General features: G+C 43.5%; 1 protein-coding gene and 1 long non-coding RNA gene across 2 annotated transcripts in view; one reads left to right on the top strand and one right to left on the bottom strand.

Moving 5' to 3' along the window:
* LOC143817780 (uncharacterized) overlaps positions 1–9,174 on the top strand; it is a 130,486-nt gene extending 121,312 nt beyond the window's left edge. The window contains exon 5 of the long non-coding RNA XR_013224186.1: positions 8,845–9,174. This is a non-coding gene — a long non-coding RNA (uncharacterized LOC143817780). The remainder of the gene's footprint in view (positions 1–8,844) is intronic.
* The window catches only part of LOC143817762 (myosin-7), a 45,670-nt gene extending 32,866 nt beyond the window's left edge, over positions 1–12,804 (bottom strand). The window contains exons 1-10 of the mRNA XM_077299245.1: positions 12,728–12,804; positions 12,422–12,629; positions 11,880–12,023; positions 11,392–11,548; positions 10,643–10,670; positions 10,455–10,563; positions 9,212–9,304; positions 8,827–8,890; positions 8,329–8,427; positions 7,753–7,856 (exon numbers count right to left, since the gene is read on the bottom strand). Of these exons, the coding sequence (XP_077155360.1) occupies positions 7,753–7,856; positions 8,329–8,427; positions 8,827–8,890; positions 9,212–9,304; positions 10,455–10,563; positions 10,643–10,670; positions 11,392–11,548; positions 11,880–12,023; positions 12,422–12,629; positions 12,728–12,801 (1,080 nt within the window). The 5' untranslated portion in view covers positions 12,802–12,804. The remainder of the gene's footprint in view (positions 1–7,752; positions 7,857–8,328; positions 8,428–8,826; positions 8,891–9,211; positions 9,305–10,454; positions 10,564–10,642; positions 10,671–11,391; positions 11,549–11,879; positions 12,024–12,421; positions 12,630–12,727) is intronic.
* Between the last annotated feature and the right edge of the window lie 11,202 nt (positions 12,805–24,006).

The raw sequence follows: 24,006 nt of genomic DNA, 5'->3' as shown, positions 1-24,006 counted from the left end.
GGCCTGGATGGGCGGTAAAATCCCTGGGCTGCGGCGGCCATCTTGGGGCGCGTGTTCCAGCACACAGGGACACGGCGCCGGCGGTTACCGGAGCCAGATACATCTCCCCTGGAGGAAGCAGACACCTGCGCTGAAGCGGGAGCGCTGTGGAACGCTGAGATACAGGTGCTGGGTCTGGGGCAGCGGGCGGCACCTGGGAGACGGCAGCCATCACTGCAGCGTGCTCTCCAGCAGTAAGGAGAGCGGCGCTATACAGCAAGACCGCGGTATAACCCGGGAGGTGAGCGCATCATTGCAATAATAAAGGGGTAGTGCGGTGTGTGCCCTGGAAGATTGGGCCCTGCACCCCCCTTATCTGACAAGCTCCTGTCTGTGCCATAAACTTTGGAGGGATTAACCCCTCCCTCTCTGCTGTGCTGCCTGTGGAAGCTGTGGGCTGCTCTGGGGCATAGTACCTGGGTGAATCCTGTGTTGCTGCTTCTATGAATATCTGACAATCCCCTTATCTGGCTGGTGATCTCCCTAGGATCTATTCCAGTATTTAACTTTGCCGGATCAGCTATTGGGGAATAGACCAGCTATAACTATATGTGTGATCCTTCTGAAGGGTCCTTCTGCTATCCGCCATGCAGCACTCCAAAGGAGCGAGGGCTGCTGAGAAATTAAAGAAATATACCAGAGAAGACACCTCTGATAATGTACGCACTCTCAGAAATAATCCCACGCAGCACCAATGCAAAAATCGTCCTTCTGACAGTAATGAGGAGGGAGAGCAAGACGAACTGACTCTTAAACAAGCGTCTGAGCAACTGATGCAGGCCATATCCCTCACTAGATCCTCTCTTACTGAGAAAATAGAAGACGTACATACTGAAGTGGGTCGTTTGCGACATGATATGCAAGCTATGAGAGGGCGCATCTCGGAGGTTGAAACAAGAGTGTCTCAGATAGAGGACACCATTACCCCTATGGAAGCTAAGTTGTCAAAAGCCGCCGGGTCCGTGAATGCCTGGAAACAAAAAGCAGACGACCTGGAAAATAGACTGCGCCGTAATAATATTCGAATTATTGGCTTGCCGGAGCGCTTGGAGGGTCAGCAACCTGAGCAATTCCTAGAGGACTGGCTTAAAACCTCCCTGGGAGATGGATTCTCCTCAACATTTTCTGTGGAGAGGGCCCATAGAGTACCGACGAGGCCTCTCCCCCCCGGAGCTCCGCCCCGGCCCTTCTTGGCACGTCTTCTCAACTGCAGGGACAGAGATGCGATACTCCCGCTGGCGAGGCAGGAGGGCCCTATTAAATTCAATAACGCTACTATATCAATTTTCCCGGATTTCTCCATGGAGCTCCAAAAACAGTGAGTTCGATTTGTGGAAGTTAAGAAGCGGCTCAGGGATAAAAACATCATTTATTCCATGCTTTACCCAGCTCGGCTCCGCGTTGTCCATGAAGGCTCTTCCCTGTTTTTTACAGATCCGGCGGAGGTAACCGAATGGTTAAAACATACAAGGTGTCTAATGTGCCGGACTCCTGAGCAATCTTCCTTATCCAATGGCAATACAAAATGGAGCTCTCCGTACAAGGTGTTGAGCTTATCAACAATACCGAACGCTGATTCCAGTGAGGGTATCCCCTTTTCTAATTGACTGTAGGAGTGTAGGATTATACTCCTCCACTGTTCAAGCTTTATTTTGTTTGGGTTTTTACACCAGTTTTGACTGTTTGATATGTTTTATAGTCGCCATTGATAATTCTGTGCTCTGCGTGGTGTTCCTGATCTCTACACGAGCTATGGTGTATAATATTCCTTTTCTCAAGTGTAGCTATGGGGTCTGAGATTATATGTATGACTTGGAATATACGGGGTATTAAGACCCCCCGTAAAAAAATCAAGGTATTTTCACAGATTAAGCGGTATCATCCCCATGTTGTAGCACTTGTAGAGACACATCTGACCAGGGACACAGCTAAATGTACACAAAAGCCATGGGTGCAGTGGTCCCTTCACGCATTTCATACCAGCTATTCAAGAGGGGTCTCTCTGCTAATCCATAGAAGTGTTAGATGGGAGGCCAGGGAGGCAAGACGAGATCCCGAAGGTCGCTTTGTTTTTGTACACGCCTTTATTAACACGCGGGAATACGTGATACTGTGCGTCTATAACCCACCCCCAGCTAATATATCGGTTCTCCGCATGGCAATGGGATTCTCCATAAATTATCCTGATGCTAGTATTATTTGTATGGGAGATTTTAACTTAGTCATGGATAGTTCCTTAGATAGATTGAGACTGGATGACGGGATGTCTGGGGGCCCTTCTACTCAATCCTCTTCTCAATTGGCACTGTTTATGAATGGTAGCGGATGGCTGGACCTATGGAGAATACGTCACCCTGAGATAAGGGATTACACTTGTCACTCGTCAACTAGACGGTCTCTATCTCGTATAGACTATATATTTGGATCAAGTGACCTGGCATTATGGGTGGATAGTGTTGAGCATGGCAATAAGGGGATATCGGACCACAGTCCAGTTATTCTTAAACTTAAATACGGTCAGTCAAATAATACTATACCCTGGAAATTGAATCCCTTCTGGCTGAAATTAATAGATTCTAGCGATAGAACGGTGGATCAGCTGAACTGTTTTATCTTTACCCACCCAGACCCCTCAAATCTTAGTCTGTTTTGGGATACTCTAAAAGCATATCTAAGGGGATGTCTGTCTTCCACAATTTCCTATATTAAAAGGATGACGGCGGGAGAGGATGACGAGATGGAGCGACGGTTGAAGGAATCCGAGACCGCCTATGTAACCAACCAAACTAGTGGCAACAGGGTAGCATGGCTTACTTCCCAAAGGTTATATACCCAACATATAGACACAAAATCAAAAAACAAATTGTTTTTTACCTGTCAATCCTATTTCAAATTGGGGAACCAGGCCAGTAAACTATTGGCTTTTTTAGTACGCCAACACAACACATCTAATACAGTATTACAGATCCGGGCACTTGATGGTTCATTGGTATCCTCTACTGAGGAGATCCTCCAGTGTTTCTACGATTACTATAAATCTTTATACAAAGTCTAGTAGTGGTTTTGGTGTTCCTGAATGTGCAGACTATTTATCGGACATAGCATTCCCCTCATTGAGTCCAGCTCAGCAAGCCTTTATGGAGGCTGAGTTCACTTTGGAGGAGGTGGAGCAAGCTGTAATGGATATGGCCACCGGGAAGGCCCCTGGACCTGATGGGTTTCCTATTGAGCTGTATAAGAAATATCGGGGTCAACTGGCACCACTTTTATTGAAGGTACTTCGGAGTATATGGGAGGGAGAGTTTATGCCTGAAACATTTTAAGATGCAAACATTATTGTACTTAAAAAAGAAGGGAGGGATCCTCTGGAATGTGGATCGTATCGCCCCATATCACTAGTAAACGTAGATTACAAAATTTTCACTAAAATATTGGCCATTAGACTAAACACGCTCATATTAGACCTTATACACCCAGATCAAACTGGCTTTATGCCTGGGAAAAGTACTTCTATCAATATCAGGCGGGTCCAATCGGTGATTCAGTGTAGCTCTCTAGAGCCGGATAATAGTTGGGCGCTGGCATCGCTAGATACGGCTAAGGCATTCGACTCTCTCGAGTGGCCTTTCCTCTCTGCGTGTCTGCAGAAATATGGTTTTGGAGAGAAATTTATTAGGGGGATAGACACGCTGTATAAGAATCCCAGGGCGCGTTTAATCATAAATAACTCCACCTCTGATTCTTTTACCTTACACAGGGGAACCCGTCAGGGATGCCCTCTGTCCCCCGCTCTCTTCGCCCTTGCGATAGAGGCTTTAGCAATACGCATAAGATCCTCCACGGATATCAAGGGAATAAATATTGCAGATCGTGTGGATACCATTGGCCTTTATGCTGATGACATGATAATATTTATGGATAAAATAGAAGAAACTCTACCACAAGTGATAGCGACCATAGATAAATTTAGTAAATTCTCCGGTCTATATATAAACTGGGATAAATCTGCCCTGATGCCTTTATCTCATACTTTGGTTCCCTGTCTTGGGACTCTCACATCGCTGCCTGTGGTTTCCAACTTCAAATATCTAGGTATTCATATGTCTCAATACAGTCGGTTAGACCTACAACATAACATCTATCCACTGTTGGATTTGGTCAAGTCTAAATTTATAACCTGGAGTAGACTCCCCCTCTCTGTCGCAGGCCGCATTAACCTAATTAAAATGATACTGCTTCCCAAACTCAATTATTGCTTTCAACATAGTGCTGTACCAATACCCAAGTCATTTTTCGCAAAATTAAATTCCTTAATCACATCCTTTATATGGGGGAAGACCAGGCCCAAACTCAAACTATCTATTCTACAGAGACCAAAAAAGGGGGGTGGGGTGGCTTTACCAGACCTCTATCTGTACTACCTTGCTGGGCAGGCTAAGGCGATAAGTAAGTGGATGCCTAATAGCTCCCTACCTAATTCCGAGAGTCATTTAATTCATTCTGCCTGGATTGATTGCCCACTGGGATTTTTGGAGATGGAGAAAGTTGGTGCTTGTCGTCTGTTGCCTATGCTCCGGCTGGCGAGATTGGTATGGAGACAAATAAAAAGAATTATTAAATTTGTGGATGTCATAGCTGAAATGCCACTGTGGAATAATAGTTATATACCAGAATTACTATATCACCCATCCACTGATTTCTGGGTCTCCCATGGTGTTCTCTTGGTGAGCGATATACATAACCAGGGGTTTTTTGTAACCTTTGAACAACTACAGAATAATTACAACATTCCTAGGTCTCAATTCTTCCGGTATTTACAATTAAGGTCAGCTTTCCAATTGCACATACGGAATGTAGATACGGGTCGGTCGATTTCTTCTTTACCTTTGATAGGTATCCTCAAATCCTCTCTATATACATATCTACTATCCGTGGGAGATGGGTCTGTCATCAATTCTGTCAAAGGGAAATGGGAGGAACTCCTTCCCGATGTACTGGGAGAGGAATGGGAAGATATTCTAGAATCTCCAACTAAAGTTTCCCCTTCAATCAATAATAGGATGACCCAGTTATATATCATATATCAGACCTATTTGACCCCGACGCGACTCTTAAAATGGGTCGCTTACATTCGTCAGATTGCTTACGGTGTCATATGCCTGATGCAGATTTTATTCATATGATTTGGAGGTGCCCTGTAGTTCTTCATTACTGGAGAGAGGTAACGACATTACTAACGTCTTTACTGTCGATCCCTGTCCCGCTCGAACCATTGACCTGTTTGTTCGGGGTGTGGGATACGGAGACTTGGGATCATTATACTGGGATCTTTCTCCGAGAGACGCTCTTTTTGGCACGGAAGGTATTGGCGTTAAGATGGATGGGTGGCTCCCCCCGACCCTTAGAGTTTGGATTGATCTGGTGAATTCAATTATCCCATATGAAAGAACAATGTATCAAAATAGAGGATGTCCAGGTAAATTCGAAAAGATATGGGGCAGATGGAATTCCTCTTATCGTACTCTATAGTCGGCACTGACTAGACATCTACATAGGAAGGTGGGCTTGTGGTTTTCGGGGGCATCGCTCATAGAGCAGGATTTAAATCTGTTTTTCTTTTGGCGACTTACTGTTAATGGTTAAAGTTGTTAAAGTTGTATAATAGGTATTTTCTTATAAGGAACTAATGATTTAACATGCACATTCCATTACCTTTGTAACCTCTGGTATGACGATATTTTGCAACTATTTGTATTTCATGGTATAATTAATGATGATAATTGCAAATGTGTGCAATGTTTGTTTATTCTGCACTAATAAACGAATTTAAAAAAAAATCTCAATGTAAAATACTCATATACACAGATATGGTTTTCAGGAGCCTCCTTTATAGTATTTTGTCATATTGAGCCATACTACAATTTATTATAGAAATGCTATAAATTATTTCCTTTAGGCTGCCGTCACGCGTTCAGTATTTGGTCAGTATTTTACATCAGTATTTGTAAGCCAAAACCAGGAGTGGAACAAATAGAGGAAAAGTATAATAGAAACATATGCACCACTTCTGTATTTATCACCCACTCCTGGTTTTGGCTTACAAATACTGATGTAAAATACAGACGAAATACTGCTAGTGTGATGGCAGCCTCATAGTACATGGCAACGATTGAACATTTTTGGAATAATTCTCAGCAGAATCAAAGACCAGATAATATTCCAGCTAAATGTCGTTACGTTTGGAAAAGTATTATAGCAAGTCATTACCAGCAAGGCAAGATTAGACAGGGTGTTACTGCACATCCAGCTTTCATCACTTAGTAGCTTGTGATGCTGCTTGGCCATTAATTATTTCTACAATCAACAGGACAGTTCCCAACAGGTCCTAACAACCCCAGCATGATCAGACAAGGCTGTGTTTATTAACCCCCACATAAGCAAAACAAAAGCCATTTTTTATATTGTGCTATAAAATTTGTAATAAAGCTTTGTAAAAAAAGATTCCAGTACATCAAAGATTATGTAAGGAAAATATTCTGTTAATGTATGCCCTTACTATCAAATACTCAATGACAGTTATTTTAGTAAAGTAAGTGGCTTTTAACTGATTCTAACAATAAATCGCAGTGATCAACGCCTATGTTTTATGACTTCCCTCCATTTTCTCTGAGCTTAGTAGATAAAGAACAACAAAAATCTATTTTTTCCAAGGCCTTACATGAAATCTGCCAGCAGGATTTAATCTCTCTGAAGTATTTGCATGCGCGCTTTCAAAGACAAGTCCAGCAATATCTTTACATGGCCAGTCCGTTCCTCTAAGGCTGCTGTCACACTAGCAGTATTTGGTCAGGATTTTTCATCAGTATTTGTAAGCCAAAACCAGGAGTGGGTGATAAATGCAGAAGTGGTGCATATATTTCTGTTATACTTTTCCTCTAATTGTTCCACTCCTGGGTTTGGCTACAAATACTGATGTAAAATACTGACCAAATAGTGATAGTGTGACGGCAGCCTATAACTGAGAAATCAGCGTTTGAACTGATATGCAAATGAGGCTGAAGAACTATTGTAGTCTGAAGCCTCTGTCACTCCAGCTCTATTCCCCGACCAGCGCCGCCACCTCCTCCTTGACTAACAGCTCCTTTTCCAGAAGTCAAACAACATAAAGACTGTCAGTCAAGCAAGAGGAGGTGGTGCTAGGTGGGTATAGAGCTGGAGTGACAGAGGTTTCCGATCAACCATAGAACTACAGCTTCATTTACCTATCAATTCAAACGCCGATTTCTCAGTAATGGAGGAACCGTCTGGCCATGTCAAGATATTGCTCTACTGTACTTTAAAAGAACTAAATGTGCATATAAATAGTTTGGGTGGTGAAATTATGTTGACAGATTCCCTTTAATGCCACTTTGGCCTTTTTATTATCCATATGCCACAGCAGTGGATGCTTTATTGTATTCAGTACATTTTCAATGTGTTATTTTGATAACAAGACATTTATGTAATTTATGTAAAAAATATGTCTCTGTTTTCTTAAAAAAACAAAGCTGTGCAATACAAACAGCATGAGTGACTATAATCAACGCAAATAGTGTTCTTTAAAAAAGTAGTCTCACAACATAAAAAATGTATTAACTTCATAACTTTTTAGTTCCTCTGAATACTGAATACTTGATTGACATAGTGGGTAACCATACAATGAATATTACTTACATCAGTAGCTAATAACTCTTCTGTATCATCAATAGAAGCCACTGTCGTTTCACCTTGAGAGATGTACGCATAGTCATATGGGTTATTGGTGACTAGCAACATATCTGCAAAACAGACGAAAAAATATTACAAGGGGTAAAGTAAATATGTGCAGTAAGCCTTTATTATCTGAATTTTTCTTCTAGTTACTTCTGATGAGAAAACGGTAAAACGGTGCTAATTCTACTTTGATGGTCATTTTTATATGTTGACATTGACACAAGAATATAAGCGTAATAATTAGTATAAATTATGGTAAAAACAAGTCACAACGAGTAACTAAAATAGCATAGCTCGTTGTATTATCCAGCTTTGTAACTCCCATTAATGGAAATTCTAAAAACACTCTATTTCTGCAGCTCCTCCAATGAACAGAGCCTGAACAGAGTTCTTCCTGCCTTAGCCATGAAAGGCTTAGATCATAATTTCCCTTTACGAGAAACGTATCACTCCAGTAGTTAGCTTGCAAATGAGTAATATGTTCTTACATTGTAGGACAACTGAAAAAAATCGAAAATATAGAGAAATGACCCATACCCAGAAGTTCTGGCTTTTTGTTGGATAAGATCTGGTAAAAAATGTGGTAATCCCTCTCAGCCTTGAGCTGGAAGATACAGCGGGATTTCTCTAGGAGATCTAGTGAGAATATGATGCATAAAGAGGTAATCAAAGAGGAGACCAGATGAAAAATAAATAAATAAATGGAACATAGAAATTGGAAAGACAAGGGGAAATGAAGTTTTGAAAGACAAGCTAACAATTTAGTGGAGCGATGGTTGATCATCTCCATCTGTTCTGTGCACATGATCAACCACTGCTCCATTGAAGACTTCAGTGGGGATTCCAGTGATTGAATCCCAGTGATCAGGAAGTTACCCCTATTCCTTGACTGGGGATAATTTCCAAACATGAGACAACCCCTTTAATCTAGACAGCTTTGTTACGCCCCTGGCCATCAAATGTTTACATTTGTATAATCAACCTTGAACCCCAGAAACAAAGAATAAATATATGCAGAAAAATTGTCTTTCTCACAAGTCTCTATATCCGCAGATGCCAATTTCCCAGTTGCTCCAAAATGGATCCGGATGAATTTACCCTGAAGCAGAGAAAAAGAGAAGAAATTCATAAAAGGTCTTAGAAATGCCCTTCTATTTTTTTAAGTGTCCATGGGATCTGTTGATTTAAAAATCTGATATGCCCAATATCTGCCATAAATACACCCATGCTCAGAAAGATTTATGTATTATACATCGTCCTCTGTGCTTTGAAAGTACTTGACACACAGCCAGCAATATATTCATAATGTCAGGTTAATAAAGGGATTTATATGGGCAAGATGGTCAGAAAATTGATTTAGTAAGTGTTCCACAGGTCAGATACAGGAATAAATGACTATCATGAAGAAGAAGTAACTTACAAATCTTGAAGAGTTGTCATTCCTCAGAGTCTTGGCATTGCCAAATGCTTCCAAGGCAGGGTTAGCCTGAATGATTTGATCCTCCAGTGTTCCCTAAAGATTAGGAAAAGAACTGTAAGATGACTTATACATAAAGTTCCCTAAACACACGTTCAGAACACTAAATATGTGTTGACGCCCAAAATACTTTTGAAGTATCTAGAAAACTAAAAGAAAAATGTCAAATGATCTTCTCAAAAACATAGGTATATTTGAAAGAGATAAATTTGTGAAGAATATGATTATCAAGCACCAATGATGATTTCCAAATCAGAAGGTTTTCTTTATGGCAAGGCTAATATCCCACGATGAGCATTTTGTGAGATTTTAATGTTGTAGATTTTTAGCATCATTTCTGCACCTATTAGGCTACTTTCACACTAGCGTCGGGCTCGGCCCGTCGCAGTGCGTCGGGCCGAGGTTACCGACGCTAGCGTTCTCTGTGCCGCACAACGGGGGCAGCGGATGCATTTTTCCAGCGCATCCGCCGCCCCATTGTGAGGTGCGGGGAAGTGCGCGGTCGGAAAAAGCAGACCGTCGGCGGCAAAAAACGTTACATGTAGCGTTTTTTTGTGCCGACGGTCCGCCACAACACGGCGCAACGTGTGTCAATCCGTCGCAATACGTCGCTTAATGTTAGTCTATGGGGAAAAAACGCATCCTGCAAGCACTTTTGCAGGATGCGTTTTTTCGGCCAAACGACGCATTGTGACGGATTGCAGTTAACGCTAGTGTGAAAGTAGCCTTACCTAGATTAGATTAGTTGTGTTTTTCTCATTGTGTTTTTTTAAAGTGCGTTTTTTTATGTGTTATCACTTTTTTTGCGCTTTGATTTTTGTCTCTTTGGTATGTCATGTTTTAAATGAAGCTTCTCTGTTTCTGATACTGGCATTTAACTTAGAGAAAACTTTATTAAAAAGTCATGTGTGGATAACATGCATTTCAGCTGTGCGCTAAAACCGCATGTGAGTTTTTTACTTGCAGATTTTCCTCATCTCATTCAAGTCTACAGTATGTGGAAAACGCACTATTCAGTTTGCTCAGCGTGAAAAATAAAACACAGTGGGCATGAGATTTTTATCAATCCAATCCACTTAGCATGAAATGTAAGACGCCAAATTTTTTGGGCAATGAAAACATGCAGCATCATAAACTCACAAGGCACTCACCATAGCAAAAGGTTCAATTATTTGTTTGATCCTACCTTTCCAGTGGGACCAGTATCTTTTTTGCGGTCTCCAATGGCAGCAATGACCGCAAAGTACTGGATGACACGTTTGGTGTTTACAGTCTTTCCTGCTCCAGATTCTCCACTAAGATTAAAGAATTGTGTATATTCAAAAAATGGCAATTGACTTATCATAACAGTTATTAATTTTTTTAATTACGTACGTGATAAGAATAGACTGATTTTCCCGATCTGAAAACAAAAAAAATTAACAGCCTTGGTCAGAAATTACAAGTGAGAATGAAAAAGACATCACAGCCTATCATTCTTTACTACACGAGCAGTGAGATAATGGAACTCTCTGCCACATGATGCTCTAATGGTTTACTGGAAGATCAAGACGCCTTTCTGGAAAAATATAGAGTTACAGATTATGGGTACTAGATTCTGTAGTGGGATGGTGATCCAGGGAGAGCCTAACCGCCGTGGAGTCAGGAAGGAATTTTTCCCCTTCTGTGGGGCAATAAATATCTGCCTCATGGGGTTTTTGCCATCCTCTGGATCAAAATGTTAGGCAATAGGTTGAACTAGATGGACTTATGTCTACTTTCAACCTTACAAACTATGAAACGTGCAAAAATTGATTTTCTTAAATGGATGGCAGGTGATTTGCAATACCAGGCGGCAAATGCGACACTATTTTATCACAGCCAGATCTAATAACAGTTGGGAGGTGGGAATGTTGGACCTCCACTGATCTGATATTGACCTATCATAAGGATGAATCATCGATATTGTATGCCTGATCAACCACTAAGATCCACAAATATATCTCGATTGTTTAGCTAAGACAGAACACTTACCATTGCTATAGAGCTCAGATAGATATTTGGCAAAATAGTACTGTGTACTAGTAAAAAGTCCAATTCTGAAAATATCACAGATATAAAAAGCAGAAGTAGAAGAATCTGACCTGTCAGCATGTACTGGTAGGCATTGTCAGAGATGGAGAAGATGTGAGGTGGAGCTTCAGTCCTCTTCTTCCCACGATAAGCGCCCACAACCTCTGCATTATACACAGGAAGCCACTTGTAGGGGTTCACTGTCACACAGAACAGTCCTGAATATGTCTGAGGGGCGAGAAAATAACGTTTGTACACCACAACATGAAATGCATGGAGGATAAAAGTGAAGGTTATATGATTCCTGATTAGACATCTAGATGAATCCTGTGCGTATGTAAATGGAGCCCCCTTTTATCATCCAATTCTTAATGAATTCATATAGATTAAATCAGATTGGTGCGGGATAGATTGTAACCCTAGCATGTGTATGAGCAGATGTGACATAAGAAGGACAGGTAAGTAATAGCACTCAAGCTGAACGGTAAGTCTGGTGATTATATCAGGTACACTCCAGACCGGAGTAGCTGCTTGTGAAAGCGATAGGACCGATACTCACATAGATCATCCAGGCTGCATAACGCTCTTTGAGGTTGTACAGCACGGCTGGTTCATTCAGGAAGGTCAACATCGCCATGTCCTCAATTTTATCGAACTTGGGAGGGTTTTGTTGCATAAGCTGACTGTCTTTTACTGTGACCGTCTGAAATACAAACATATGTGAGTATATATGCATATACAATATATATGTAGAATGTACAGTATATGACTAGAATCAATTGAATTGTTTACTTGTGTATTTGTATATACAGGATATAACAAATAATATATATATATATACATATATATATATCTTAGCAGGGCCCTCACTCCTATTGGTATCTATTTTGAACTGTGATTTTTGTTATGCTGTAATGTCTATTGTCTGTACAAATCCCCTCTATGATTTGTAAAGCGCTGCGGAATATGTTGGCGCTATATAAATAAAATTATTATTATTTTCATTAGTATACACAAGAAAACAATTAAGTCGACTGGACCTCACCCACAGTCATACTTCTTATATGACAACATGAGAAAATCATTTTAAGGGCTACTTGCCTTCCCATTTTCAGTGTCTACTGTTATCTTATCTCCATCACGACTGGTAACTTTGGCTTTCACATATTCATCTTTATCATCAGGAACAAAAATATCTTTCTTCATGTCAAAGGGGCGAGTTTGTGCCTCCAGACGTTCCTTGTCAGACTTTCGCAGAAATGGAGCAGCAGCCCCAAATTCTGCCATTTCAGCGTCACCCATGATTGTACTAAAGAAGGCGGAAAGACACGTCTAAGGACTTTGTACATTATATAGATTTCTGGAGGAGCAGCTATTTTTTGTGAATAATGTCTCTGTGGTACTCACCGAGAAGAAGGCAGATGGTAGATGCAGATTTTAGAGAAAGCTCTGATTACACCTCTGTTTATACAATTGCACATGTCATATTTATATAAGCACACCTGTCCCTTTTCCAGCCCCCAATCCAGATTTGGGCTCTATTGTCTAAGAGTCACACCCCTCTGCACAACATAGCAAAAGAACAATTGAGGGTCTCACGTCATACTTTTGGAATTGTGGTGCTGAGCCTCAACGGACATTTGAGACAGAAGAATACTTCTAGTGTGACATACCATCTAATCTCAGGGGGACAGGAAGACTCCATTTACCCATGCCCCATCACATTCTTAGTAAGCAATAATTGACCTGTCTGACTTAAAACTCTTTATAAACATATAGATGAAAAAAAGGAGGTCAATGTCAGAGTGTGACAAGTTACCTGCACTTGCCACAGGATACATCTGTTTGGCACTGCTAAACCTACTTGGTCTGCTAATCATACATCCATATGCAGGTCTTTCTGAGTCTTCAATACTTTTATAACACCCAGTAAGGTTGAATAAATGTATTTTCTGCTATAATTTGCCTCATTTCTATATTATGTAAATTGAGCGGCTGCTCAGAGGAATTAAGCAACTTAGGAAAATTACAATTTGGCAAGGCTTCAGATTATCTGGATGTCTAAGGAAATTCCCTTGATAGCAAAACGAGAAAATAGGAAAAAGAGTACCGCCTCCTTCTGCTTGACTGGCAGCTTCTTTGCCTGAAGTCACACAGGAGCCGTCAGTCAAGAAGAAGGAGGAGGTGACACAGGGTGGGAAATAGAGCTGGAGTGACAGAGGCTTCAGATCTTCAGCCCATTTGCATATCAATTCAAACTCTGATTTCTCAGTAACAAAAGAACAGACAGGCCACGTAAAGGTATTGCTGGACTTCTCTTTGAAACAGCTACATGCACATATAAATAGTTTGGGGTGTGAAATCCTGCAGACAGATGTCCGTTAACACATTACTATAACACATTACCTTAAATTTAGGTATATTTATGTAAATGAAAACACAGTCCTTAATATACATTTAAAGTAGTTGTCCACCTTCACCGATTTCAGACAACACATCGGTGATGGACTGCACTGAGCAAAAGTTCTAGGCAGGTATGGAAAAAATGCTGCAATGTATGAATGCTTTCAAAACCACAAATGTTACCCGTAATTGTTTATTTTTTTATCAATTACCAAAATACAAAGTGAATGAACAAAAGAAAAAATCCAAATCAAATTAATATTTGGTGATATCAATCTTTGTCTTCAAAACAGCATCACTTCTTCTAGGTACACAGTTTTTGAAGTAACATCTGTGGATGTATTTTGTGAAAATCCTTCCAATCTCTTCATTGAATCATAGACTCGAATATGTTGAGAACAGAACTCTGTGGGGGCCACATCATCACTGAAGAACAAATTTTGAGTCAGATGCCACCCTGATGGTATTACATCATTGATAAGTATCTGACTGTATTTCTCAGCATAAAGTGAGCTTTACTGATCCTCCCCGGGTCCAGCACAACTGCATTAGTCTCTCAGGGTTTCTGAAGATCACAAAGCTCAGCTACTAAGCAGACAAAAACAGCATGGGCAGCTAAGCTCAGTAATTGGCTGCAAGGATGTTCACATGATCAGCGGAGATGCTCGAGCAGTGGCAGAGAGGCAATGCTGGACCCAAGAAAGTTAAGAAAAGCTTATATAGCAAGCTTTGTAAGATGTATCTGTAAGATGCGCCTATTCTGGCACTTAACCTCTCTCTTCCCACTCCCTAGTAGCGGTGGGATATGGGGTAATAAGGGGTTAATGTCACCTTACAGATGTGCCTCTTCTGGGGTGGCTGGGTGCAGATGCATTTAGCCAGGGGGGGGCCAATAACCATGGTCCCTCTCTAGGCTATTAATATCTTACCTCAGTCACTGGTTTTCCCACTCTGGCGGAGAAAATTGCGCAGGAGCCCATGCCAGTTTTTTCCGTGATTTAACCCTTTATTTTAACACCTAGAGCTCCCAAATTTTGCACACACAAACTACTAACATTATTAGTGAGGAATATGTAAAAATATATAACGGATATGAAATGGTTTACTGTGTGTAAACCGTGTCTCATATCTTGTCGGGTTTGATAAGGAAATAGCAAAAGCCGGCAATTGAATTACTGGCTTTTATGCTATCTAGTGCTGTATTAAATATGAATATATTATATATATATATATATATATATATATATATATATATATATATATATATATATATATATATATATATATATATATATATATATGCACGAATATTTGAGCCCATGGATCCATTATATGTCCATTTTGCAAACCGGTGAGAAAACCTTGCCGTACGATGCCATACGGATGACACACGGATAATTTTTGGAGAAAAAAAATCGCAAATCGCATCCTCGCATTGAATACGGATCACTGTTCAGGAACTTTTCTGCGTATGTTGGCCGTAAAAAACGGACTGTATTTTGATACGTTAGGTCTGACCCCGGCCTTATCAGTAGTGACGATAACAACAATTGAACAGTTTCAATATCTTATTCTCTATTCTATCTTTCAGTGTGGACGGTGGTTTAATGTCCTTTCACATTAACTTTCACAGGCGGCACTCACAACAATAGGCCCGTCACTGCAATAGTCCTTCAAGCATTTTCGGTAATTAAATGGGCACTAACGGGGTCACCAGTTTTTCCCACTAGGCCACAAGTCTTTAGTAGCCAGTCACTTAATACTCTATATGTGTATATGTGCTAATCACACCGACCGGCCCCACCCCTTTCCGCTGCATGGCCCCGGCCCACACCGTGTACTGTGAATCTACGCTGGAAGTAATGATCGGGTTCACTCGCGTCTCTTGGTCTCCACGGCAGATGTCAAGCCTCATACGATGATCAGAGTTGGCCTTCAGTGCTTGATCTGCAGCACCCAGGAATTGGGTCTTGACCGGCGCAGCCTAGGCTTCGGTTCTTGACCAGTGCAGTCTGGGTTTCAGGTCTTGACCAGCGAAGTTTGAATGTCAGTGCTTGACCCACGATGTCCCACTGGTCTCCGACCCCTGTCACTCCTCGATAGCTCTGCCTCTGCGTTCCACCATTCACACGTCCTTACTCTCACACTGGTTGGCACCAACTGCCTTCTCGCCTAGCTGCTCCACCCTTTATATTTGATAACTGTGCCACAGCTACCACCTGGCCAGGTTCTCTCTTCCAATTCATCCCCCCAGAAACACTTCCTCGATCTTCCGGTTCTATCTTACTCAGTTTGCTCAGTAGATGGCAACATTTGGTCACAAGTGCCGTGGAACTTTGATGAACCGCATCTTCAACTCCTTACCCGCTTACAAGTTGACAACTTTAAACTATGTTGCTGGTTGAATGAATTTTATTGAACAATCATAATGCCAATAGCCATACACATTTTAGTCCATATTGCCTTTCATAGTCGTTCAACTTTGACATTGGGAGATGAATGTATGATCTTTATGGGAATATTCTTTCAACGAAAGATCATTTATGAATGAACAAAATCTTTCTATGAATGGATCTTTTGACACAGAAAATTAAACATGTCCAACTTCATTCCTGATTATTTTTTTTAGATATTTTTTAAAGGGAACACTCTTAAAGTGGACATTTTTTTAACTATTTTGGGGTAAAAATAATTTTTGCTATTGTGTTAATTACATATTTTGCACCGTTTGGCTTTTATATGCTCTTTATTTCCATACACATTCATCTTTAATGTAGACTGTTGTCATAAATCAGTTAAGAGCAACTCAGAAATAGATAGATAAAAGAGTTACAACTTACAAACTTTCCTCTTAGGCTACTTTCACACTAGCGTCGTGCGCTGCACGTCGCTATGCGATGTGGCGGCGCACCGACGCTAGCTGTGGAAGTGCCGCACAACGGGGGCAGCGGATGCTGTTTTTCAACGCATCCGCTGCCCCATTGTGAAGTGCGGGGAGGCGGGGGCGGAGTAACGGCCGCGCATGCGTGGTCGGAAAAGATGGGAACGATGCACCAAAAAATGTTACAAGCAACGTTTTTTGGTGCCGACAGTCCGACGCAACACGACGCAACCGTCGCACGACGGTTGCGACGTCGCACGACGGTTGCGACGTGTGGCAATGCGTCGCACTGCATCGTTAATAAAAGTCTATGGAGAAAAACCGCATTCTGGAAGCACTTTTGCAGGATGCGTTTTTTCTCCAAAACGACGCATAGCGACGTGCAGTGCACGACGCTAGTGTGAAAGTAGCCTTAGGCTACTTTCACACATCAGTTTTTTGCCGTCAGGCAGGATCCGGCGAATTTTTGAAAAAATGGATCAGTTGCAAATTGTGAAAAACTGATGCAACGGATCCGTTTTTTTTGCTGGATCCGTTTTTTTTTAATTTTTAACCCAGGGACAGAGTTTGCACTTTCCGAGAGAGAGAGAGAGTTATCCCGGAAAATATGCATGATTTGAATGGAGAATGCATGAAAAAACAGATTCGGAGGCCGGATTCATCATTTCACATCTCAGTTTCATACGTTTTTCACCGGATCAGTCGCTGGGCGTTTTTTTGCCGGACAGAAAAAACGTTCCTCTGTACGTTTTCTCCGTCTGCCGGAAGCAGCTTTTTTGACGGATCTGGCAAAAAACGGATGAAACGTGTGGCCATCAGGCGCAATCCGGCGCTAATACAACTCTATGAGAAAAAAACGGATCTGGAGGAAAAAAAAAATACTGATTCGTTTTTTCAAAACTCGCCGGATTGTGCCTGACGGCAAAAACCTGATGTGTGAAAGTAGCCTTAGGCCACGTGCACATGTTGAGTATTTGGTGAGTTTTTTACATCAGTATTTGTAGGCCAAAACCATTAGTGAGTGAAAAATGCAGAAGTAGTGCACGTGTTTCTATTATACTGACCGTTCCTCTCATGGCTTTGACTTACAAATACTGAGGTAAAAACTCACCAAATACTCAATATGTGCACTTGCACTTGCACGTCAGTGGCTCCGGTACGTGAGGTGACAGTTTCCTCACGTACCAGAGATACTGACACACGTAGACCCATAAAAATCAATGCATCTGTTCAGATGTCATTGATTTTTTTGCGGACCGTGTCTCCGTGTGCCAAACACGGAGACATGTCAGTGTTCGTGGGAGTGCACGTATTACACGGACCCATTAAAGTCAATGGGTCCGTGTAAAACACGGATCACACACGGACGGTCTCCGTGTGCAGTCCCTGTGGCATGCAGGAGACAGCGCTACAGTAAGCGCTGTCCCCCCCACATGGTGCTGAAGCCGCCATTCATATCTTTTGTGCAGCAGCGTTTGCTGCATAGAAGATATGAATAATAGTGTTTAAATGAAAGATCTACCTGTCCGCCGCCCCCCCACCCCCTGTGCGCCCCCCGCTGTTCAGAAAATACTCACCCGCTCCCACGTTGGCTGTCGCTGCTTCCTGGTCTGGCCGCGGCTTCTACTGTATGCGGTCACGTGGGGCCGCTCATTTACAATCATGAATAGATGGCTCCGCCCCTATGGGAGGTGGAGCCGCCTATTCATGACTGTAAATGAGCGGCCCCACGTGACCGCATACAGTGAAGCCGCGGCCAGACCAGGAAGGAGCGACAGCCAACGAGGGAAGCGGGTGAGTATTTTCTGAACAGCGGGGGGGGCGCACAGGGGGTGGGGGGGCGGCGGACACATAGATCTTTCATTTAAACACTATTATTCATATCTTCTATGCAGCAAACGCTGCTGCACAGAAGATATGAATTGCGGCTTCAGCACGATGCAGGGGACAGTGCTAAACTTTAGCGCTGTCTCCTACACGCTCCGTGTGGTACCCACTCGCCACACGGGCGGCACACGTGTGCCGCACGTATGGCCTACGTGAGCTCACGGGCACACGGACACGGATAACTCCGGTACCAATTTTTTCCGGTACCGGAATTATCTGGACGTGTGGGACAGCCCTTAGACTGTCAGAACGAGCTCACTGACAGATTCTCAGATAAGGTGATTGGCTACGTTCTCTTGTTAATCCAGATCTCCTCACACACTGACCAGCTTTTCTGTCCATAAAATGGCTGCTGGTGGAGGAATGTGTGATCAGACTGGTCCATCAGCCTCCTCCACATGGGAAAGCTACTTTTCTGTTGGAGGAGGCTGATAGATCTTTCTGTTCACACATTCCTCCACCAGCGGCCATTGTATGGACAGAAGTGCTAGTGAATGTGTGATGAGAGCTGCACTAACAATAGAAAGTGGCAACCTCTTTTCCTGAGAATCCATTAATGATCCCATTCTGAAAGTCTAAAAGGAAAATATGTTACTAGTTTTTATATGCCTTTCTATGAGCTTTGGTTGAAATTGTTCATTTTCATTAATTGTAATCTATTGTGTATGGATTATAGGTACAACATTCTACCGACAAATGCTCCACCAAGTCAAGCATGCTTGGCTTGTTTCTGTGACCTCCAAAGACATAAAGAGTTATTCCCATCATGTGCTGTACATTTATGGTATATCCACAGTATAATTCTACAGGAATGTCCTGTTAAATAGAGAAAACTGTGTATGCATAGTGTAGTGCAGCAGGGTTGGTACAGTGCAACAGATAGGCAGGGATCACTTATAACTTCAAAGCAAAATATCTTTTAATGTCTAAAACTTACAAATGAAAAGCAAACGGTATCCTCCGGATCGCAGCAGGGGCGTCAAGACAGTCCGTATCCAAGACCGGTTGCCGTAGGCGACTGCCCCGCCGACTCACGTTGAGGAGTGCCAGGCATTTTTGCTGCCCTTGGCTCCGTGTTACTTCACACAAGCCGGGTGTTCCAGAGCCAACTGCTCTGCAGTTTGCAAACCTAGACTGACACACCCAACCCTTTGCTGCAGGGTTTTTAAATGGAATCTGTGGCCATAGACCACTTGTAAGACCCGGCTGGAGGGAGCGAACCACCCCACTACCATCCTGTAGTTCTCTCCAAAAATATAAGCCCTTAATTGGTTTTCCAAAACATTGCCTTGGCGAAGTAACTTGACCAGGTCCACACTTACTTTTATTTTGCACTGCAACCACAGCTATGCCTGTGACTGCAATGCACTCCAGCAGCCTCAATATGCTTCTATGCGCATCCTGGGGCATACATATCGACCCTCACATATGATCCCCCTCACTGTCTTACATATCCCCCCTTTTCAAACTTGTGGGATTGAACACTTGTCATCATACAGGGTGCCCGTGACAGGCCAAAGCATTCCCTTGCGCCTTCTCTGCACAATGTTCTATGGTGAAATTGTAATTTTGTAGAGAGGGAAACCATATGGTGACCCGAGCATTCCTCTCCTTGGCATTTCTCATCCAGACCAAGGGTGAATGATCTGTCTCCAAGCAAAACGGTCGACAAGAGCAAAAAATAGCGTAGGGACTCCAAGGCCCACTTAATGGCCAAGCACTCCTTCTCCACTACGCTATAATTTTTCTTGGCCGGGGTGAGTTTTTTACTCAGGTAGGTGACTGGATGTTCTTCTCCATTCACCTCCTGCGACAGGACCACTGCTAGGCCAATGTTAGATGCATAATGAGGATGGGTTGCCCGCACAGCGCCAACTTCATGGATTGGTACTCTTCCTCCGCCTGAGGGTTCCACCGGACCATGACTGAGTTCATTCCCTTTAGGAGATCAGTTAGGGGTGTTGTTCTCCCAGAGAAATTAGGTATAAACCTTTGGTAATACCCGATGATGCCAAGAAACGCTCTCACCTGTTTGGTGGTAACAGGTAGGGGCCAGTTTTGTATGGCCTCGATTTTATTTATTTGGGGTTTGATAACCCTGCGGACAATCACAGACCCTAAGTACTGGGCTTCCTCAAGCCCTATCGCACATTTCTTGGAATTTGCTGTCATGCCCGCGGCTCTGAGCAAATCTACTACCGCTTGTACCTGGGTCAAATGGGTATGCCAGGCAGTACTAAAGATGATGATATCATCCAAGTACGCTGATGCATATGTCCAATGGGGTTCTACTACTATGTCCATCAGCCACTGGAATGTGGCTGGTGCCCCATGTAGTCCAAAGGGCAAGACGACATAGTGGTACAGACCCTTCAGTGTTATGAAGGCGGTCTTTTCTTTTGCCGACTCTGTAGGAAGCACCTGCCAATAACCCTTGGTCAGATAAAGTGTGGTAAAGTACTGGGCCTGACCCAGTCGCTCGATCAGCTCGTCCACCCGGGGCATTGGATAAAGGTCAAATTTCGACACCTCGTTCCACTTACGGAAATCATTACAAAACCGTAATGATCTGTCCGGCTTCAGGATCAGTACAATGGAAATAGCCCACTCACTCTGGGACTCTACGATTACTCCTAGCTGGAGCATTTGTCTTACCTCACTCACGATGGCTTGTCTACTGGCCTCGGGCACACAGCACAGTTTCATTCACACCCTTATGTGATGCTTGGTGACAATGTCATGCTGGATGACAGAGGTATGACTGAGTAGAACCGAGAATACATCCGTATTCTCTTGTACTAATTTCTGCACCTCTCAACGCTGCTGCTTCGAGAGAGTGTTTCCTATCTTTACCTCACTCTCAGTCTCTGTTCGGGCCGATATTGGAGGGTCCCCAGATGATATGTCGGGAGTCGCATCCATAAGCATATACTCTTGGTCCTTCCACGCTTTTAAGAGATTGACATATCTGTTTGAGTTTTCTTTTCCCGGGCTGGTAAACTCGAAAGTTCACTTCCCAACTTTTTCCTGAACACTTGGCCATAAACTTACTCTCTGCGGTGGGCACTAGCACTAACACCAGATCCCCTTCTTTAAAGGATCTTACCATGGCTCTTTTACTATATGCGTGTTTCTGCACTGCCTGGGCATCCATTAGATGTTCTTTTACTATAGGCATGACTGCCGCAATCCGGTCCTGCATACTTGCCACGTGCTCGATTACACTCCTATGCGGTGTCACCTCTTGTTCCCATGTCTCCTTGGCTACATCTAGCAACCCCAGCGGATGCCTGCCGTACAATAGCTCAAAAGGGGAGAAACCCGCGGAAGCCTGTCGTACCTCGCAGATAGCGAACATCAGATAAGGCAATAACATGTCCCAATCCCTCTCATCCATTGAAACCACCTATTTCAGCATAGATTTAAGTGTTTTATTAAATTTTTCCACTAACCCATCGGTCTGTGGGTGGTACACAGATGTGCGCAGCTGTTTAATCCGGAGCAGCTTACATAGCTTGTCACCTTGGACATAAAAGGAGTCCCCTGGTCTGTAAGGATCTCCTTTGGTAGTCCAAGGTGGCAGAACATTGAAAACAGCTTGCGGGTGATAAGTTTTGCTGAAGTGTGGCGAAGTGGTATTGGCTCAGGGTAACGAGTGTCATAATCCACCACGACTAGGATATGCTGGTGGCCACAGGCGGACTTGACTATAGGCCCCACCAGATCCATTGCTATCCTCTCAAAAGGTACCTCTATAACAGGCAGAGATACGAATGGACTCCGGAAATGTGTAGTGGGTGTGGTCAGTTGACACTCGGGACATGATTCACAGTACCTCTACAGCTCAGCATAAATCCCGGGCCAAAAGAACCGCTGCAGAATATGTTCTTGGGTTTTCTTTACCCCTAAGTGCCCCCCAGCATGTGTGCGTGTGCCATCTCTAGCACTGCTCAACGATACATCTGGGGCACTACCAGCTGTTCCACCTCTTCATCCCAGATGTTATCCACCTTGTATTACAAATTCTGGTGGATAGCCATGCGGGGGAAAACTGCCTCGGCACCTGGTTGCTGAGCCAACCCATTTATTTCTATCACCCTTTCTCAGGCCCAGGCCAGAGTGGGATCCTGAAGCTGAGCTGTCCTGAATGTACCATGTGACACTTCCAGCTCGGGGATCGGTGGGGTCTCCTCAACCTCTCCTGCCAATACCTCTAGGGGAAACCTATCAGGGTTACACTATGTCCCTAGGTTGGCGACCCCTACGCAGGTATCCCTGACTCAGAATATTCGGGTTTTGCACCCGGAATAACATTTACCCTGGGAGGGTTAACCCTGTTCTCCCACTGGGACCAGAACAGGGGCAAGTCTCCTCACAGTTCCATATGGAAGGGTCTTCACCACTCCCACCACATTTTATCTCCCCACACGAGGTGTAAAAAAGTAACCTCCGCTGTCGAGTACTCTCGGAGTTCACCATGTATACAAACCATACCCACTTTCTTTCCAGTGGGTTCCAAACACGAGATCAACGACGCATGTACCACTAGGCTTCCTGAGTCCAGGAGGGCCACACCTGGAGACTGTTTACGCACACCTGGCAAAGATGTGATTCATCCACTGAAACAAACAGATATGTGGCTAAAACGGCCTGGGCGTATATCGACACATGCCAAGTAAACCCGCAGTCCATGGGTTCAGCTGTTAGGGGGCAGTTGGCAGCCACATGTGCTGGCCCTTGGCACCACCAACACCTAATAGCTGTGGCATGACTGGACCCCGAGACTAGTTTAGAAGAAATGAGTCTCTTGTCACTCTCACTTTGGAGTACCCCCTCAGTACAGGCTCGGTCCTGATTGGCCCAGCAGAGGGTCGTGGACCTTTCCAGGCTCCTGGGCTGGCAGGGCCCAATGTGCTAACCGTAGTGGAGTAGAGTCCCATATAAAGTCCTGAGTGGCCGTATACCGCCCAATCAGGTTGACCATCTGGTCTAGGATGCTGGGATCCCCTTGGCCCACCCAACGCTGAATAGCGGCTGGCAGTGTTCTTACTAGCCGATCGACCACCACCCTCTCCACCATCTGGTAAGGGGTTAAGGACTCAGGCTGAAGGCATTTTTTTACCAGCTGTAACAAGTCAGATGCCTGAGACCCAGTGGGGCGAGACTCCACAAAGGACTACTGGAACACCCACTGAGCCCGCCTATATGTATTAACCCCCAGTCGGGCAAGGATCTCTCCTCTGAGTTTGCATAGTCCAGGGCATGATCCCGACTAAGGTCCAAGTAGGCCTTCTGGGCATCTCCCATCAGGAAGGGGGCCACTGGGAAAATGGAAAGCTCTCCTGCTCTGCTGTGCGCTCAAACATGGCGAGGAAAGCCTCCAAATCATCCTCAGGACTCATCTTCCTCAAGGCTGATCAAACTTTATACTGGGCCTCCGTGGTTGCTGGTCAGGACGTCTCTCACAGGGCCGCAATCTGTTGTAGGATCAGCTCATTCATTTTCTGCTGCTGAT

The sequence above is a fragment of the Ranitomeya variabilis genome, chromosome 1 (assembly GCF_051348905.1).
Source record: "Ranitomeya variabilis isolate aRanVar5 chromosome 1, aRanVar5.hap1, whole genome shotgun sequence".
NCBI classification, from domain to species: domain Eukaryota; kingdom Metazoa; phylum Chordata; class Amphibia; order Anura; family Dendrobatidae; genus Ranitomeya; species Ranitomeya variabilis.
This window is presented reverse-complemented; position numbering and strand designations above follow the sequence as displayed.